Source organism: Pogoniulus pusillus, chromosome Z (genome assembly GCF_015220805.1).
Source record: "Pogoniulus pusillus isolate bPogPus1 chromosome Z, bPogPus1.pri, whole genome shotgun sequence".
NCBI lineage: Eukaryota > Metazoa > Chordata > Aves > Piciformes > Lybiidae > Pogoniulus > Pogoniulus pusillus.
In genome coordinates, this window is record NC_087309.1 from 100,780,945 (window position 1) to 100,801,045 (window position 20,101).

General features: G+C 45.1%; 1 protein-coding gene across 1 annotated transcript in view; it reads right to left on the minus strand.

Moving 5' to 3' along the window:
* Nucleotides 1-15,465, minus strand: part of LVRN (laeverin) — a 46,880-nt gene extending 31,415 nt beyond the window's left edge. The window contains exons 1-4 of the mRNA XM_064140487.1: nt 13,955-15,465; nt 4,170-4,312; nt 2,850-2,989; nt 910-1,036 (exon numbers count right to left, since the gene is read on the minus strand). Coding sequence (XP_063996557.1) covers nt 910-1,036; nt 2,850-2,989; nt 4,170-4,312; nt 13,955-14,592 — 1,048 coding nt within the window. The 5' untranslated portion in view covers nt 14,593-15,465. The remainder of the gene's footprint in view (nt 1-909; nt 1,037-2,849; nt 2,990-4,169; nt 4,313-13,954) is intronic.
* Between the last annotated feature and the right edge of the window lie 4,636 nt (nt 15,466-20,101).

The window sequence follows — 20,101 nt, forward strand, 5'->3', positions numbered from 1 at the left end:
TGGCATGTAAGAGTACTAAGATAACAAAATGTAAAGAGTAAATACTGCATGAATTACATTTACCACAAGAAGCCTACTGAGTAATTCTGCAAGTTATTCTGAATATACTGGGAGACAACACATTTACACAGATGAAAATCTATTTCAAGTGCTAAAACAGAGATAAAACAAATTGATGAATTAACTAGTCAAGGAAGTGAGGAAACTCCTCCTCTGAAGGCCTGCAGCATGCTGAGATCTTGGGCATGTCAAAGCTAAGTAAGAACAGCTTTCTTTCCTCTCCATATTCTACCAATTTGTGTAAGAGCACAACTCCCCATCATATTCATATGCTGAAGCCCTTGAGAATCCAAGTACAAGTAGTGGGCTAACTGTACAGTGGAACTCCATGATAGCTTGATTAAACTGACTTACCTGCTATCCATTTTAAGTAGAAACAGTATTTTCCTGAAGGAGTCTTTTTTCTGGGAAGAAATGTGCAGGAATGTACACACAACTCACAATAAGACAGGGGCATCTTGAAGAGAGCAAGGAATGTTTTGGGGAGACATCAGTTACAGCAAGCATGGATTTACTGGGTGGATGTAGGGACTACAAAATCACTGTCTAGTATGCTCTGTGCACACTGAGCAATACCTTTCTAGGCAGTCTGTGATCCCATCTGGCCCTTTATTAAGAAATAATGCTTTGAAATAGTGAGTGGAATGTGCAGGTAAGAGTGAGGAGTTACAGGTTAGTAAGAGCCATGATGCACAAAGAAGAACTCATTTAGTTTAGTGTTTGGGGGTTTATTCCATAAATGTGGTAAGCTGTAAGAAGAGAGTATTGAAAAAGAGCCCATCGCTTTTGTGAATGTCACACTTATCAGCAGGCATTTCTGGTCCACTTCGAAAAAATAAGTAATCTCACCTGTCTTTGGCAGAGGATAGCTGACATTAAGTAAGTCTTCCAGAAATGAAAATATTTGTCCTGTGATATTTAAAGCATAGTCAACATATCCATTTTTAACTGCCTCTTTCCGAGCCCAAATACGTATCTGTAACAAAACAAGGAAGCACTACTTCAGAAAACACTCCTATTTTCATTTCCTTTCCTTCTGTATTTCTGTGAACCATGGTTTGAAAATGCTGTTTGTCCACACTGGACCATTCAATGGAGTGTCTAATGACAAAAATCCCATCTCAGATTTTGCAGGAGCTACCAAAATGTGGCCCAAAGCCTAATCCTGCTAAAATCTATGGCAGTTCCAAGTGTCAAGATTTGAATCCAAATATAAGTTGCTGGAACAAACAGACTCCTCATTTTTATTTTATTAAATGGGAAATGCTGCAAAACTATTTAGAATCATGCTTCTGAAGCCAATGTATTTCAGACAGTGAGTCTGGCAACAAACTTGCCTTCAGACTTTCTCTGAAGACAGCAAAACAGATGTTCAGAGAGCATTTGCTGTCCAAACATACACATCTCTCCTCTAGAACTTTCACACAGCCTGATGCAAACCACCAGCCTCCCACCACTGGTGGAAAGAGCAGACAACATCTAAGCAGATGACATCAGCACTCCTGAGTAATAGAGACAGCGATCAAAGTTTTCCCCTCCCGTGCCCATTTGCTGTGTTACACTACTTTAGAAGGCAGCTGTTTGCCAAAAGTGATGGAGCAGACAAAGAAAAGGTTCAGACCAGATACAAAGACCAGATCACTTGGATTTTGCAAAACCTAAACACAACACACAGATTAAAATACTAAATGCTAGCATGAGCTTGAGTTATAATACCAGTGTTTCAGGTTGCATATTACTTATTGGAAATGCCAAAGCAGACAGAATGAACATGCTCACAAAAACACTGTGGAGGCATCTCTATAAGAAAACAAAGGGTGAAATATCCTCTTCCCTCTATCTCACAGAATCCAGATTATGACTCTGCCCTCTGAAGAGTGCTCATTTGAATGCTTTGCTGACTCCTGTCAATGCAGAGGTGCCCAAGAAAAAGGCACCACTGTCAGTGCTGCAAGCATGTAACATGCTCTATACAAGAGATGGCAGGTATCACATACCAAACCAAATTTTCACTTTAAAAAGGAGGTAATATTGTGTTTTCTAAGTTGCCTTACACAGTCCTCTCACCTTATCCAAATTTTCCACAGCAGCATGACAGTGAACTAGCTATGCTCTCATTTATTACGGATAGCAAGACTATGCTATCTTTATTCGTTTTTATGCTGAAGTTCACCTTTGAAAAATCTTTCCCTTGTTGGTTTTAAGCAATAGAAAGAAGTAAAACAATTGCTGCAAACTTTGGCTGTTGTAATGTAAGAGCAAAACTGAACACTCCCCAATGAAGGAGGTTCCAACACAAAGCAGTGACTTTTAGGCCTCAAAATTGTGCCCATCACAGAATAAATGGTTTAAATACCAGTGTACAAAACATACAAATAGTACAGTATTGCTCCTACTTAGGTCACAACACTGATCCTCAAAGGACCTTGATGAACAAGGCACTGAACATTTGTTACAGCAGTGGAAATGGGTGTTTTTTCTAATGGCAAGAGCTGATTTATGACCAGTACTGCAAAACAGTTGCTCCTTATGTTTTACCATGCACAGTCCACACTTATTTCTGGATTCCTTGAAATGAACAGCACAGGAAAGTAAACTTACTGTCCTAAAGGAAAGCTTTCTGCAGAAATATCAGCAAGATAAATGCTAGCAGTTTTGCCACATAAGCAACATGGGTTTGGAATGGAAAGCACAGTAAATGTCTGTGATATCTTCTACAGCACATGATTCACCACAGAGCCAACTTCTTCTGTAAACTGCTATAATGTGTTATGCAGACTTGCATTTACCTCATTTCCCTGCTTGGTTCTGGTGACATAATCAAAATCACAAATCACAAAAGCAGTCAAGTAAGTTGACATTTTCAGTGAAGTGTTAAATGTGGTAACAGTCCACAGGCTTCCATTGTCATCCTTCATTTCAGACACATCTAGAAAATACAGTGAAGAAATAGTCATGCTGTTGATTTTCCTTGAGAAAAATGAAATTTTGTGGCTTCTGCATAGGTCTTTACACCTCTGTTTAGTATGCTAGTTAGTTCTGCACTAATTTCACGTGTTTCTGCTGGAAAGCAGGCACCCAGACTCACTGCCACTGCCATGTATTGAAGCCATGGCTTTCAATGCTAACACCAAAAATCCAGTCTTGAGCTAACTTCAAGAAATCTTGGAAGGATATAGAACTCTGTTAGTTTTTGGATGTGGGCAAACTGTGGACAACTTATCCTATGCTGCATGTCTCTAGAATATTTGGTCTATTAATGATTCAAATACAGACCACAAGTGTCCAAGAATTAGGAAATACTTCATCAGATACTTTCCTCCTAAATAAGGGAGGCATGGACAAGATTCTCAGGGGAAGAAAATGTGTCAAGTCATTGTCACAGAGATTCCATCTATTATAATTCCTAAGTTAATTAGCTTCCATGCAAATCTCATAAAACTTCCTGATTATGGCTGAAAAATATTTAGATGAAAGAGAGAAATCTGTGGCACCAAACTATAGAAGAAAAAAAATCCACTAAGAGGGAGGCAAGCCATGGTCTAGCCTTGAGCTCTGTGGTAAAGGGTTGGACTTGATGATCTGTGAGGTCTCTTCCAACCCTGATGATACTGTGATACAGAATTTATGCAGAACCCTACAGCCCACACATCCTACAGGAGGGCCCAGCAAGGTACAGAAAAAGTATCCTCAGAGCCTTCTGGCCCTCTTATTCTTAGTCTGTGCATGCACAGGAGGCTATAGTGTCTCTTCCTGGCGTAACAATTTTTTTTGTCTGTTGGAAATGTGTCTTAAAATCTACTTAGAGTGAAAGGAATCCCTTAACACCACAATTACAGGCTTTGCAATAAGACAGACACACTGACTACACTGTAAATGTCAGGAATTACACCCTGTGCTGTCTCCAGCAAGCAGAGAACAGCACACAGCAGCTGACAAAACTATGAACTGCCTCCAAAGTTTTTAAGTTCATAGGCACAGATTTCCTGTGCATTTTCAAGGACAACAGAATACTGCTATATCAGATTATACAATCTGTTCAGATAAATTGTGTCCTTTTAAAAGTAATGTAGGGGAATAAAATCCACGTCTACTTACTGTTTACCTACCAATAGCAGGCATGTTGGAAAGAGCCACATAGCTTGGGTCATGGACAATTCTGATATTAAATGTGGCCTTCATGGCAGGTTCATCAAAACATGGGTAAACCGTCCTGGCATATGTTGGCTCCAGCTGGGAGGCAACCAGCATACTGTAAAAAAATACAAGATTAATCCAGCATGCTACAGGTGATCAGAATAAATACATAGTGAGTGCATTATGAGAGCAACAAATCAGAAAAAGCAATATGTGAATCACATAGATATGCAGATTTGAAGAAGTTCTGGGGAAGTACAGGCTGGATGTTAGGAGGAAGTTCTTCCCAGAGAGAGTGATTGGCATTGGAATGGGCTGCCCAGGGAGGTGGTGGAGGCACCGTCCCTGGAGGTGTTCAAGAAAAGCCTGTCTGAGGCACTTGGTGCCATGGTCTAGTTGAGTGGCTAGGGCTGGGTGCTAGGTTGGACTGGATGATCTTGGAGGTCTCTTCCAACCTGGTTGTTTCTATGATTCTATGATATACCGCAGTTTGGATGCTCCCGGAGAAAAGCAGTCTTTTTTTATTCACAGAATTGCAGAATGGTTTAGGTTGGAAGGTACCTCAAGGATCATCTAGTACCAACCCCTGCCATAGGCAGGGACAATTCCCGCTAGAATAGATCACTCAAGGCCTCATCCAACCTGGCCTTGAACACCTCTACAGAGGGAGCATCCCACGACCTCCCCTGGCAACCTGTTCCAGTGTCTGACCACCCTCACTGTAAAGAACTTCTTCCTAACATTCAGTTTAAATCTCCTCCCTTCCAGTTTAAACCCATTACTCCTCGTCCTGTCATTACAAGACCTTGCATATAGTCCCTCCCCAGCCTTCCTGTAGGCCCCCTTCAGATACTGGAAGGCCACTTGGAGCCTTCTCTTCTCCAGCCTAAAGAACCCCAACTCGTGTAGCCTGTCCTCACTGGAGAGGTGCTCCAGCCCTCTGATCATCTTTGTGGCCCTGCTCTTGACTCACTCCAACAATTGGAATTGTCTTCTAGCACCAGGCCTTTTCCAGATACATTTTAAATGTTTGATCTTTTCTAGTTTTACATTAAGACAGCTGCACAAGGTTTTGCAGGCAGCAGGCCAGCGCTCACAGCCAGAATCTCTCTGCACACCTGCCTCTAGCGCATGCGCTCTAATTTTAATGATACGTTTTAATTTAAAACTGCAGTAACTGTTAGGTGCCTGCACACATGTGCCCTTGCACATTTCAGTCAAATCACATAGCAAATAACCCCAGAAAAGCAATTCCAGTGCTTTCCCGGTGTACTGGCAAGCCCAGGAAAACACACGAGAAGATCCTTTTCTACCGTACGCTGTGGAGTCTTGCCTCACTTGGAACAGATCTCTGGTGACACACTACGATGGACAGCGTCCTTCTGTCTGAACTGAAAGAGCTTTGGTGCATGTAGGTCCTCAGCGAGTCAGCCTAAACAAAGTTAATTCTATTGTGTGAGGTTATCAGTCAGAAGTCCATCACTAAACACACCAAAAAACCTGAAAGCACACCACATTTGGCTGGAGACTGTAATGATAAGCACCCAAAATTGCATTAAACACAGAAAATCTGACTGTAAGGCAACCAGTTTACACAATAAACTGCAACCACAGGCTCTATAGAGCTCTCCCTCCATAGAAGCTGGCTGGGCAGCAGTGGGCTCCTCTCGATTAGGGCCACCTCTCAGTGTTGCTCCTCAAGGCTGAGTGGCCCCTTACTTATCAGCAGACATCGATGGGCTGATGACATTTTTTTGCATGCATGTAACATTTAAGATATATGCAGCAAACTTACACAATAATATTTGCATCCCATACTAACCCATAGTAGCATATTGACCACTAACCTGTATTTATTAGATATTTCATGTATGTACTTAAATTGACTGATTAGAACTCCTAACTACTACACAGTAGAAGAAGCTGAGTGATCTCTGACATGTGCATGACTGGAGTCAAAACAAAAATCACTGTGTCCCAGGGGCAAAGTTTCCAAGAAGAGCTGTAGGACTGGGTGGTTCACACTAAGTCATCTTTACCAGCAACTGAAAAAAAACAGGCACACGATGATTCTCAAAGCTCCATATCTGTTAGCCCAGTAGTAACCAGCAGCTGGGTGTGCAAGAATGACAGAATTTCCTCTTTCAGTAACCTCTACACTATCACAGGGCTAACATTGTTCAGCTGTAGTTGAGCTGTTCTCCAATAGTGAATTCACATCAAGTTCACAAAGATGTTGATAGGCACATCCCAAACAAGCCAGGAACCATCAGGACAGCATCCCTACATGAAGTAACAGTCTGTAATGAGTCAGATCTGCACTATGCAGTGGAGTACAAAGCCTAGATCTAATAAGCATGACCTGACTGCACCAAAGCTTTGACTTGTAGTGTTCAACTACGTCTGAAACCTAAGGTGAAATGTTTTTAAGATTGCCTTTTCATGGTCAGTGAAATAAACAAATTATCTCTCCACAGATACTTGTACTGCTTTCCGGTGTGTTCATTTGAATCCAGGAACACAGTCATTAGCTTCCTTCTTCCCTTGACACGAATCAGTAATGCTTTCCACCCAGTGCCCAAGGCCAGCCATCCAAGAGCCTTTTTCCTTTGAAAGACGTTTGGCTGTTGCCATTTCAATGGATGTGTTATTTACCCTTGCTCAAAGCCATTCACACAATCACAGAATTAACCAGATTGGAAAAGACCTTTGAGTTCAACCTATCACTCAACGCCTTCTAATTAACCGTGGCACTTAATGCCTCATCCAGTCTCCTTTTAAAGACCTTCAGAGACAGAGACTCCAGCACCTCCACGGGCAGCCCATTCCTATGCTAATCATTCTTTCTGTGAAGAACCTCTTCCTAACATTCAGCCTAAATCTGCCTTGGTGTGGTTTGAGACTGGGTCCTCTTGTTCTGTCACTGATTGCCTGGCAGAAGAAACCAATACCCGCCTGGCTACAAATCTCCTTTCAGATAGTTGTAGACAGAAGTAAGGTCTCCCCTGAGCCTCCTCTTCTCCAGGCTGAACGACCCCAGCTCCCTCAGCCACTTCTCTTAGGGCTGAGCTCCAGCTCCCTTACCAGCCTTGTTGCCCTTCTCTGAACAAGTTCAAGCACCTCGACACCCTTCCTGAATTCAGATCAACTCTGCCCTGAAAGCAGCAGCAGCAGCTTAGCTTTACTATGTGATCCTCACTGCTGATGTTGGGGAACAGAGTGAGTGTCACTAGACTAACTGTGTCAGAGTACTGTGCGCTCAGAATATGGTACACTTTGCATTTAAGAGACATTTCTGGTGCTGTACTATAACACAACGTTTAAAATAAGTGATGTTGAACACATGCTGACACACAATGACTATCAGGACCATGAGACCTAGATTGAAACGATGAATGGCTCAAGAGAGAGAAGCACAGTGTTACTTGACTTCTCACCTGTCAGAGTAAGAAGTTTTTCTTTATAGAAAGTCAAGTGTGTGCTGTGCCTGACTTGCTGAATCCAGCTGAAGGTTCAGGACAGAAGTATCACAGTATCACCAAGGTTGGAAGAGACCTCACAGATCATCAAGTCCAACCCTTTACCACAGAGCTCAAGGCTAGACCATGGCACCAAGTGCCACGTCCAATCCTGCCTTGAACAACTCCAGGGACAGCAACTCCACAACCTCCCCAGGCAGCCCATTCCAGTGTCCAATCACTCTCTCAGTGAAGAACTTTCTCCTCACCTCCAGCCTAAATTTCCCCTGGTGTAGCCTGAGGCTGTGTTCTCTTGTTCTGGTGCTGGCCACCTGAGAGAAGAGAGCAACCTCCTCCTGGCCACAACCACCCCTCAGGTAGTTGTAGACAGCAATAAGGTCTCCCCTGAGCCTCCTCTTCTCCAGGCTAAACAATCCCAGCTCCCTCAGCCTCTCCTCATAGGGCTTGTGCTCAAGGCCTCTCACCAGCCTCGTTGCCCTTCTCTGGACACGCTCAAGCATCTCAATGTCCCTCCTAAACTGGGGGCCCAGAACTGAACACAGTACTCAAGGTGTGGTCTAACCAGTGCAGAGTACAGGGGCAGAATGACCTCCCTGCTCCTGCTGACCACACCATTCCTGATGCAGGCCAGGATGCCACTGGCTCTCTTGGCCACCTGGGCACACTGCTGGCTCATGTTCAGGCAGGTATCAATCAGCACCCCCAGATCCCTCTCTGTCTGGCTGCTCTCCAGCCACTCCGACCCCAGCCTGTATCTCTGCATGGGGTTGTTGTGTCCAAAGTGCAGCACCCTGCACTTGGAGCTATTGAATGCCATCCCATTGGACTCTGCCCATCTGTCCAGGCGGCCAAGGTCCCGCTGCAGAGCCCTTCTGCCCTCCAACCCAGCCACATCTGCCCCCAGCTTGGTGTCATCTGCAAACTTGCTGATGACTGACTCGATGCCCTCCTCCTCTATCCCTCCCAATGACAGAAACTAGTATCTGCCAGGGTTGCATGCAACAGAAGCGACAGGCTACCTCATCAAGGCAATCTCCTTCTTGCCATTGCAGCACAGTAAGCTTTTGTGCATTTGGTTGTGCAATCAGTCACAGCCTGGTTCTAGGAAACACTGAGCAACCCCATGACTGCAAATTCCCCTACATCAGTGCAACTGCTGCTTCAGTAGTATCTACCCCAGCAAAAACTGAAGCAGACACTTGCCCACAAAAAAAATATTGTTCAAAAATATTAAATTGAATGAACTGGGCAAAAATGTTGTGGTAAGAAAGGGAAAAAAAAAAAAAGGAAATATGAATGATTCAATGACTCTAAAAAAAGAAATATGAGGATGGTTTAAATCCTATTTTTCATCAAGGCTCCAAATAAAAAAAAGAATAATGGGAATGTTTTATGTATATTACACAAATTACTAGTGTTTCAAACACACATTAACTCATAGCATTTGTCAGAATGAGTCATTGGGGCTTTTGTTTTTTGGGGGGGTGATGTTAGTTGGTTTTTTTTGAAGGTGTAGCTATTACCATGAACTGAGTTACTAAAAAAAAATTCCCACACTGCAACATCATTAATAAAAAAAAAACTACTCAAAATGAAGTTATCTTTTATAAAAGCCTACCATTGCCTAAGCAGAAAAACAAATTCTTCTCTTAAGCCTACACAGATTTAATTTTTTTTTTTTATAAATATCATATAGAGCCTGCTTCCCCTCGTGAAACAAAATCAAAGCCACAGTACTTTTAAATAACGAGAAACACAGAGGTAGCAGGATCATTTAGCCTAAAAGTTTGACAACTCACACTATGCAGGTTCTTCTCTTTTTTTTTTCAGTGTCTAAAAGTAAGAAAGGTGAATGCACCCCGTGTAAAACCTGATAAAAACAGCATTAATTGAAGAAGAATTTTTTTCCTGTTGATGGAAGTTATTCCTCTAAACATGCCCTCATTAAAATAATGTTATTTATAATACTGATAGCATAATGGGAGGTTGTACTAACAACTTTTACATCTGATTTTTCCATTTTTAAAATACATAAGAAGCAAACTAAAACAAACCTTGAAGCAGCTCAGAGTAAAGGAGTTTTTACAGTGAACAGAGTCCTGTTCTGTACAGCAGCTAACCCAAACACCCAGTTCTTTCTCTTCAGGTGAAAGGTGCTCAATACTAACATGCAGCCAAGAAAACCTGGTATTTGTTCTGATTTCTGCCCCGTGCCCTTGATGTTTTTACCCACAAATTCACATAAATCAGAACTAAGAACTTCAGATGCCCATCTCTGAGACACAATTAACTGTATCAATATTGTTCTAATTCCCTTTGTCTTCATTCTAGTAACCGGTGCAGCAGAAGCAACTGATTAAATGCAGTCTGACTACATTTTGGGATGCCTGTTTAATACCAGCTCTGTCCAGAAAGTGTTCTATAGAATTTGCACAGGACATGTCCAGAGTGGCTGTCAAGCAAAATTCTCAAAGGGTTTTGAAGCTTGATGTGCAGAGTGACATACAGCTTCCTCTAACACTGGAGCACACATGAGCTCATTCACAGCAATGCAAGATCTCTACGCAGAAAGATGCTAAAGCAAGCCTCCTTCATCATATACGTCTGAGCCACCGCTGCTAAAGAAGGGCAAAGGTGGTTTCTGTACCGTTCTGCCTACCTTTCTGGCATGGAGTCTTTCAGCCATATGCAGAATACAGATTCCTCACTTCAACGGGAAAGCTTTCAAACGCTCAGCGCTAGTGAAGTGGGAGCATCCTCCTTTTCTGCTTCCTTTGTTTCTGCAAGCACTACACACATGGGCTGTGCACTATCTATACAAAGTGCTCCCATTTTCCAGAGGTCTCATTTGTGTGTAAAATCTGATCATGCAGGTAGTATGAGTTGTCAACAATGATTAAGAGCAGACATCAATGATCAAACTTGTAACAACCACCTCCTGTGCTGGAAATTCAGTGAAGGCTGGGCTTGGTTTATCCTGTTTTCCTCAGATTAAAGGTCAGTACTTCTGAAAACTTACCATACCACTTTGCCAGTCTGCTCCAGCTCCAAAGGGGACTGAAGACAGACAACAGCACTTTGTGTCCGCTAGCTAATTCCACCAGGCTGCCAAAAGCCACAGCGATATCTGACCAAGAAAAAAGCCAGTGTCAAAGCCCAGATGGAACAAACACTTTGAGGACCTCAGGGACATCACTTCTCTTTAGGATTTATCTGCCTCCTAAGAGCTTGTTCTTCTCTGCTTGTCCATCTTTTCTGAAACAAGATCTCTAGCGGTTCCACAAGCACCAAGTACAAAACCTGTTAGGATTTTCAGTGCATGAAGGAAATACAAGAGTCTGTATAACCCTAAATAAATGGCATTGTTACAGATGGTGGCTTAATTAGGTATCGAAGTCAGAAGCTTACACAGGAATTTGACTCTGGGAGTCTGCCAGAGCCAGGTACAAGTGGCTTTAGAAGAGCTACAGGACAGTCTGCTAGCGCTCGTGGTTTCTTTGCAGAACAATAATGGGCTTTGTACTGACAGCTGAACTGCACTAGATGTTTTTAATTTATTCCTGACACATATAATCTGCTAGAACCCATTTTTTCCTATCATCAACAGCTTGCTAGAGCTTACAGTCTACATCCCTCAAAACACAACTCCTCCAATTAGAAAAAAAAAAAAAGGGGGGGGGGAGGGGAAGGCAAAATCCCTTCAGTGTGACTGGACCCCATCAGATTAGGAAAGTGGTGGGTAAAGTGATGAAGGAAAAAAATAACAACATATTGTGGCACGTTCTCGGTTCAGAGAAAGCCCTTTTAAAGCAGAAAATATATGAAAAATCCATTCAAGAATATCAAGCAGGAACAAGAAAGCAAAATAATACATCCTATCTGCAACCAGTGTGTGTTTCTCTTGATGTATTTCAGTGTTTGACCACCACTGCAATCTCTTTAACCAGACTGCAGCCTCACATTTCATCAGTGCTTCCTGATGAGCTAAGAATTAGATGGAACAATTGTCATAAATCCTCTAAACAAATGGAAATTGAACCAGACATTATTTTAACAATTTAAGAGCATTTTTTTTCTTCTTTCCTACCGTGGCAGCACAACAGACAGTAGCTTTGGGTTTGGATCCTCTGAATTTCACATAGTCTGAATCAAAAAATGTCATATTCACTGTTTCTTGGATAGGACTTGACTGAATAAGCACAGCATCAGAATGCATACTGATACAGTATTACCTACTTGGTCCTTCCCTCTTGTTTTGACTTTTGAAAAATTACATAAACTAAGCAACATGTTCTGTCTTTCATTAGCTCATAAACTGCACAAATAATCATAGAATCACAGAATCATAGAATTGTTTCAGTTGGAAAAGACCTCTCAGGTCATCGAGTCCAACTGTAAATCCAAGACCACCATGGCCATTAAACCACGTCCCAAAGTGCCACGTCCACAAGTTTCTTGAGCACCTGCAGGTACGACTCCACCACCTCCCCAGGCAGCCTGGTCCAATGCCTGACCACTCTTTGCAGGAAATAAAGTCTTCCTGATATGCAACCTAAACCCCCCTGGTCTAATTCAGACTATTCCTTCTTCTTTTACCACCTAATTCTAGAAGTAGAGACAACCCTGCCACCTCACTCCCACTTCAGGGACTTGCAGAGAGAGATTTCATACAATCAGAGACTCAGGCAGGCTGGCAGAGAGCTCCAAGCTCACCCAGCCCAGCCTAGCACCCAGCCCTGCCCAACCAACCAGACCATGGCACTCAGTGCCCCAGCCAGGCTTGGCAAGAACACCTACAGCCACAGCCACATCCCGTGAATGACCATGGGTGGATGAAGAAACAGCAACTGAAGAAAAACATAATTTATTTCCTGAAAACACTTGTTAACATATTGCATTTTCCAGCAAGGCTAACCACACAAAGAAACAACTAAACCCAAAACAAGCAAAAATGAAAATCAAATCTGCGTAACTTAAACTTTTGAGAAGTACCAGACAGTGCTACCACTAAAAATTCAGGTGAACACCTGGCAGCTGAAAAGCCAGCTTGCTGTTGCAAAAAAACCCACACAGTCCTCCTTAATTTCAGTAAAAGCTACCAAGTTTGTTTTGTTTTTATGGTAATTACTGTTCATTCAGGCACCTGCACGTATGGACCTTGTGGAACTTATTGATAGGCTGGGAGCCAGGAACACTTGAATTTTAACTTTAGTTTTCCTTTTGGCTCACTGATGGCTGATTGTCCGGCACACACTACACCTTTAATTGTTAAACATGAAGTAACTTTATTATTAGCAATTTACCTGCCTGTGCTTTAAACGTGTATGCTGAGAAATTTATCTTCTCTTCAAACTATTTAATTTATGCTCTTTCGTTTCAATTTTCTTCAGCAAGTTTTACACCCAGACATCTACAACGCAGATCACCCTTGAATGAATCCAAATATTACAATAAACAGGGAAGCACTATTTTGAGGGTGGAAACATGTTTTAGATGACTGACGGCTTGATAAGTTTAAGCTATCCCAGTACCGATTTTGTTGTTCAAAAAATCAAGAAATAGGAACACAACCTAACAGCACTCACTAAGGAAATAATCTGTTGTTCGATGGTAACCAAACAACTTCATGTTGAATTGCACCTACAAAGTCTGTTCAAAGTGGCCACTCACCCTACTCCACCAAACTTCTGAAACTGCCTGTGGTCAATGTCTCTAAATTCACACCCAAATACCATCCAAAATCCTAGGTTCTAGCAAAAGACATGCTCTCCACAAATACAGGTAGAGGTGAGCGACTCTACTACACAGACGCGGGGTTCAAGCTGAACACTGAGCCAGACGGCAGCTCCCAGGAACTACCTGTAGGTACTGTGTCATCCCTTGCTGACATTCAACGGCACAGGAAGAGACAGGAAAGCGTTGCTTGACCGGTTGAAGCGGATGGTTTCCTCTGCTAAAGGCAGACTGTTGTCTGACAGACCCCCGGGACCCTCCCTAGACTAACTCCAGGTTGGCAGCACGACAGCTGCTGAAGGAAAAACAGGGCAACCCAGCTGGTGCTCTTGGAGCACCACCACGGAGCAGATTTGTAACGAGCTACCTCGCAGCACAGCGGGAAGAGGCAGCGGGCTGCGCAAAGCGCTGCGCAGTCCCTCCGCAGACATGTCACCTGTTCTGCCACCCCAGGCAGCGAGCTGCCCCCGCAGCTGCCACCCTTCCCTGGTATCACCTGAAATACTCTCTGGGGAGACGCAGAAGAAGCAGCTGCCGTCGCCTACCTGCTCCGTCCGTGGTCAGTGTAGCGGGTGAGGAAGAGCCCGTCGAGGTCCTCCTCCAGCCGGCCCTGGAAGCTCAACTGGAGAACATAGCGGCGCCCGGCCCACAAGCGGCCGCGCAGCTCCATCACCGCCACCTCGCCCGCCTCCTGCCGCAGCCCCACCACCTCCACGACGGTGTCCGGCTTGGGAATAGGGCTGCGCACGGCGGCGGTGCCCGGCTCGGGCAAGGGACCGCGCACGGCAGCGGCACCGCGGCTCCGCAACCCGGAGCAGTGCAGCACCACCACGTTCGTGTCCTGGCGGCAGCGCACCGTGATGTTCACCTGCCCGCTGAAGGCGAAGGGACCCGCCTGGCCCGGCCGCACCCGCGGCCACAGCTCCAGGTCGTAGTGCAGCGGCACTAGGTGGAAAGGCAGACGGCGGCCGGGACCGGCGACAGGAACCCCCCACGGCGGGGCAGCAGGGCTGCGACTAACGGGCGACGGGGACGACGGCGACACTGTAGGCGGCAGCGGCGCCTCCTGCCGGCAGCGGCCATAGAGGGCGGCGAGCGTCAGCAGCGCGGCCAGCAGCACCAGCAGCAGCGCGGCCAGCAGGGCGGCAGCCCTGCGCCCCACGTACAGCCCGCGGGTGCCCATTGCGGCCGCTCTGCGCTGCACCACGGCCCGTGCCGGGCGCTACTTACAGGGCGGCGGCGCGGGGGAGTGAGCGTGTCTGAGGGCGGGACACGACGCACCGGGCCGGGCTAGAGGGGATCACAGAATCGTTTTGGTTGGAAAAGACCTGTAAGGTCATCGAGCCCAACCATTACCTAACTCTATCGACCTGGCGCTAAACCATGCCCCTTAGGACCACAGATGGAGTTGTGACCCTCCGACGTCCCAGGGAAGCTGCTCCGGGGGATCTGCTCCTGAGGAGCTGGCAATCTGCGACCCTCGCAGGGAGCACGGCACAACGCTCACAGACAGCATAGAGGTGGAGAACCGCCTTCGCCGGGGCCCGCCCGGTGCCTGCCCTCGTTCCCGCCGGAGCAGGGGGACGCGCTGGCAGGTAGCTGACCAGGGACTGGTAGAGCTTGAGGGGCACAGCCGACAGCGGAGGTTGGGCGGTGGTACTGGACGGGGTACGTGCTCCAGGAGCTTCGGGTATAAGTGACGGCAGCTCTGCCCGGACAGTCGGTGTTGCACACATGGGACGGCCCAGGCTGGACGCCTGCAGAAAGCCGTGGTACCTGGGGGCCGGAGCTGGAGACTCTGGAGAAAAAAACAAACCCACAAATACTCGTACTCGTGAGGAATGGCAGAGAAAGGATGAGAAGATTCAGGTTCACCCCTTGAAGCGTGCAGAGCGTTGTGCTTAGAGTGGTTTGGTTCAGAGCTCCTGAGCAAAATTTGTGTGTTAAAATGTTTGGAAGAAAGACAGCAAGTCTGAAAAGTCTTTGGTACATTAAAGAGCATGGCCGAAGCGAATTTCTGATAAATGCCCCTCGTTCAGAGCGTCACTTCCCTGGGTAGTTCAGCTGGCACTAAACATCGTCACTCTCTACATTTATAGGTAACCCAGGTGCAATCAATAGGGTTAGTCGTGTGTTGTTCCCAGCTAAACACGTGCTTAAGAGGGAGATTGCAAAATTAAGCTTTCACCACCTTGTAAAAACCTGCCTGTTGATTTTTCTCCACTGCAGCACCTCTTTTAATTCACCATGAGCCACGCATTAACGGTAGCAGTAGCCAGGAACAGTGGCTCTTGTGTGCCATTGCCTCAGACACTTTTTAATCTGGATTATAAACAGATTTTCCTCTCTTTTTTTTTTTCTATCACCCCTCCACCCCTGCGCTGTTTTGAACCCAAGTCAATTCCTTTGGATTTGTAGTTCACATAACAGCCACCCTTGACATCAGGCAGCTCTGTTTGCAAAATCAAGGCATTGGATTAGGTATTACAATCTGATTTGCTGCCGCAGTTAAAGGTGAACAGCTAAAGTGAATTCACCTCAATGACCTAACACTCAAAGTGTTTACTTTATTTGTTAATTGAAAGAGATATTCTTTCTGTGGTCTTGCACAGAACAATTAGCTGTAGCTTCTCTTATGCTGGGCACTGCAGGGCTGGCTGCTACAGCTCTGGAGCATAGCTCTGAGCCACTGGACAAAGAAAGTTTCTGGTTCCAGCAGAAGATAATAGCCTGTTTTCCTGTCACCTGGGGATCTGCTCTTCCAGCCTGTCCTGCTGCTTGCAGGCTCTCTCTTTGCACCTCATCTGCTGCTTGCCCAAAGCCTTTGCTGCTATTACCCATTATCTTACACAGAAGTTGTCAGCTGGTACTGGCCCATCTTTTGCTGTTTTCTGTCACAGTTCAATCTGATGGTTCTATTTCTAGGCTGATTTTTTCATTTTCTCATTTACCCCTACCCATGCCCTGGTACCTCTTGCTGTTTCTCTTGTTTGAGCCACTGTACTATTTAAACTTACAGTATCACAGTATCACAGTATCATCTATGAGGTCATAGATCATCAAGTCCAACCCTTTACCACAGAGCTCAAGGCTAGACCATGGCACCAAGTGCCACATCCAATCTTGCCTTGAACAGCTCTAGGGACAGAGACTCCACCACCTTCCCGGGCAGCCCATTCCAGTGTCCAATGACTCTCTCAGTGAAGAACTTTCTCCTCACCTCCAGCCTAAATTTCCCCTGGTGTAGCCTGAGGCTGTGTCCTCTTGCTCTGGCGCTGGCCACCTGAGAAAAGAGAGCAACATCCCCCTGGCCACAACCAGCACAACCACCCCTCAGGTAGTTGTAGATCTTTTCACCCTTCTTTTCTTGCACATGACTCGCATACTGCTTCTCTCTTTTCTCCTCCATATCTTGCAATGTTCATTATATTGTATAACACCTCAGAGTAATCTCTAACAAGCTTCTTGGATGTTGCTGGACCTGCAGCCACCCAGCAGCCCTGAACCAACTGCCCTCAAACAAGTGTGACCTGCTGCGTGTCACTTAAAAGATTTCACAGAAAATGTTTTCAAGCATTTAGGAAAGTCTCTTTTCCTTCTTATTGTCACTGTAAGTTTGGGAAACAGTTTGTTGCGCTAATCCAGAGTTGCTCCATCCCATGGGAATGCTGACACAGCATGGAGACTGGGTAAGATGACTGTTCAACAGCTCCCAGAAAGACAAGGAAACTAAAGACTGTGCTGCAAAGAAAGAGGCAACAGGAAGAAGAAATCACAGAAGTGCACCAGTGATTTTAAGGCAAGAGCTCAGACATTGTGGAAGACTGTGGAGGATTTCAATACCCTTCCAGATTTCCAAAGGTTTTTTACCCTCCCTTGACACTGTCAAGTAAAACCATGCTTCTACACTCACCCCTCAAAACAAGGTGCAGGCAAAATCAGACCTGTAAGGCATTTCATTCCACGTCTATGAAAACAAGCAGAACTGCTAAGTAGCAAGCCTGTACTTGCAGTGCAGACCCTATGGGAAGTTTGTCCTTCTTATTGGCCCAGGATATATTTTAAAGTTTACAGTTCATATCCATAAAATGTGCTTTCTCTTGTTTGTGGTGGAGAATTCAAACCTGCTCCTTTCCTCAGTTAACACATAATAAAACCACAATGGTTACAACTTACAATAAACATTTCAAGAAGTGTTGCTTAACTACCTTTTCCTCCCAAATAATTTATAACAGCTGCTTTATAAAGTATCTGATGAGCTGTGGATTCCCCTCCTGGTGGGAACGTGCACACTCATATGTTTGAGATGAGAAAATGCATTCAGCACGAAATGTGAGTAGCTTCTTGTTGCAAGTATCCCAGCTCACCATCCTGTCGAACTTGTTTGTGGAGTTAAGAATGACACATTTTTGAAGCTGGAGCTTCCAGGAGGTTCTGGGCCAGGACACATCACATTAGGCACAGTCTTTCATGCAGGCCACAACACAACCAAAATCCCAACCTTGGTTGGAAACAGCAGCTTATATTTAAGTCAGTGGAGGCCTCTAGTACACATCTAAAGGTAGAAATAAATCATCGCTTACGGAATAACTCAGACATCTCTGTTCCTCTGAAGAACATTAAAGTATCTGACAAGCTTTACTGTCTTGTTCCAAAATGAGAGGGGGTTTGCCATGGTCCATAGCTGTTTAAAGTCACATTGGTGTCCACTGAATTTTAAACAACAGAAAAAGGCCACATGTGACAGCAGTGAATCTACTATCTGTTGAGGTGCCATAAGGTAAAGACACTTTATGTGGCAGCTTGACATGAAATGTGAGAGAAACTTGACATGAAGTGTCAGCAAAATATTACATCCTCAAAGTTCATCAAGATTTTCAAGATGATAGTATTGTTTTAATAAAAAGTACTGTCATAAATCATACATGCATAATACTAAAAAACAACAACAAAAACAACAAAACAGCCCAACAAGTAAATAAGTATAATCACATGTTTAAGTAATGTGAAGTAATTCTTAGACTGAAAGGTGATTCCCTAAATTGCATTATTAGTGGTTTGCTCAACCTAATTGAAGAAGTTCTCAGTGATGGCATGTAAGGCAGTTCCAACAGTGGGAGCTGTGGGCGTGATCAGCACTCCTGAAACATTTCACAGAACTGTAGGTCTTGTTGCCTCTTCAGATTTTGGTCAAAAGCCTCATTTTTTTCTCTATTTACTAAGTCAGACCAGTGCTCTTTCTAGGCATGAGGAAACCCTGTGCACCACCTACATCCATTAAATCTGTTTTTTTTAACTTTGTCTGCTCATTTTATGCACTGTAAATTGCTCTGTATCATTTATCCTCCTTCTTTAACAGCAAATAATATATCAGACCTGAACATACAATGCTTGGAAGTGTCCATGTCAGGAGATAATGAAGTTGCAGTCTTTTGCTGCTGCTCTGAAGGTATGGCTTGGTGGATATTTCAGACTTCATAGTGATCTGAAAATGAGAAGTGTGAGGTCTAAGTAGGCATACATAGCATTGCTGAAGGGAGGTGCAACACACATGAAAAAATCATAGAATGTTAGGGACTGGAAGGGACTTCTGAAGATTTTCTAGTCATAGAATCATAGAATCATAGAATCAAACAGGTTGGAAAAGACCTCCAAGATCATCCAGTCCAACCTAGCACCCAGACCTAGCCAGTCAACTAGACCATGGCACCAAGTGCCTCATCCAGGCTTTTCTTGAAGACCTCCAGGGATGGTGCCTCCACCACCTCCCTGGGCAGCCCATTCCAATGGCAAATCACTCTCTCTGTGAAGAACTTCTTCCTAATATCCAGCCTATACCTACCCTAGCACAACTTGAGACTGTGTCCCCTTGTTCTGTTGCTGGTTGCCTGGGAGAAGAGACCAACCCCCACCTGGCTACAATGTCCCTTCAGGTAGTTGTAGACAGCAATGAGGTCACCCCTGAGCCTCCTCTTCTCCAGGCTGCACACCCCCAGCTCCCTCAGCCTCTCCTCATAAGGCTTGTGCTCCAGGCCCCTCACCAGCTTTGTTGCCCTTCTCTGGACACATTCCAGCACCTCAACATCTCTCTTGAATTGAGGGGCCCAGAACTGGACACAGGACTCAAGGTGTGGCCTGACCAGTGCTGAGTACAGGGGAAGAGTAACCTCCCTCATCCTTCTGGCCACACTGTTCCTGATGCAAGCCAGGATGCCATTAGCTGTCTTGGCCACCTGAGCACCCTGCTGCCTCATCTTCACCCTACTATCTATCAGTACCCCCAGGTGTGGGAAGCTTCCTCCCGCAGCGGAGCATGAAAGGTAAACATCAGACCCTGTGATGAGAAGTGTCCTTGGAGCCTTGAGGCTCCCAGGGGCCTGAGCCTGCGACTATGAGCAACCCACGCACAGCTGTCAGGGGGTGGAATCTGCCGGCCCCTGGGGTGGGCACGGCCCAGGGGGCTGACTCTGGCCACCCTCCCTGGGTGGGATCCTTAAGGTGTTTACTGTAAGTTAACCTATCTCTGCCTTACACTTAACCTGGAGCCAATCTGTACCCTCCACTTGTACCAATCGAGCTAAGTTAGTTGTCTACACCCCCTTTGGGGGCTATAAAGGTCGCTGCATCGCCCTAATAAATTGCACTGCTGCGCAGAAGCCACAGAGTCGACTCTCAGTGCCCCGATCTCTCGC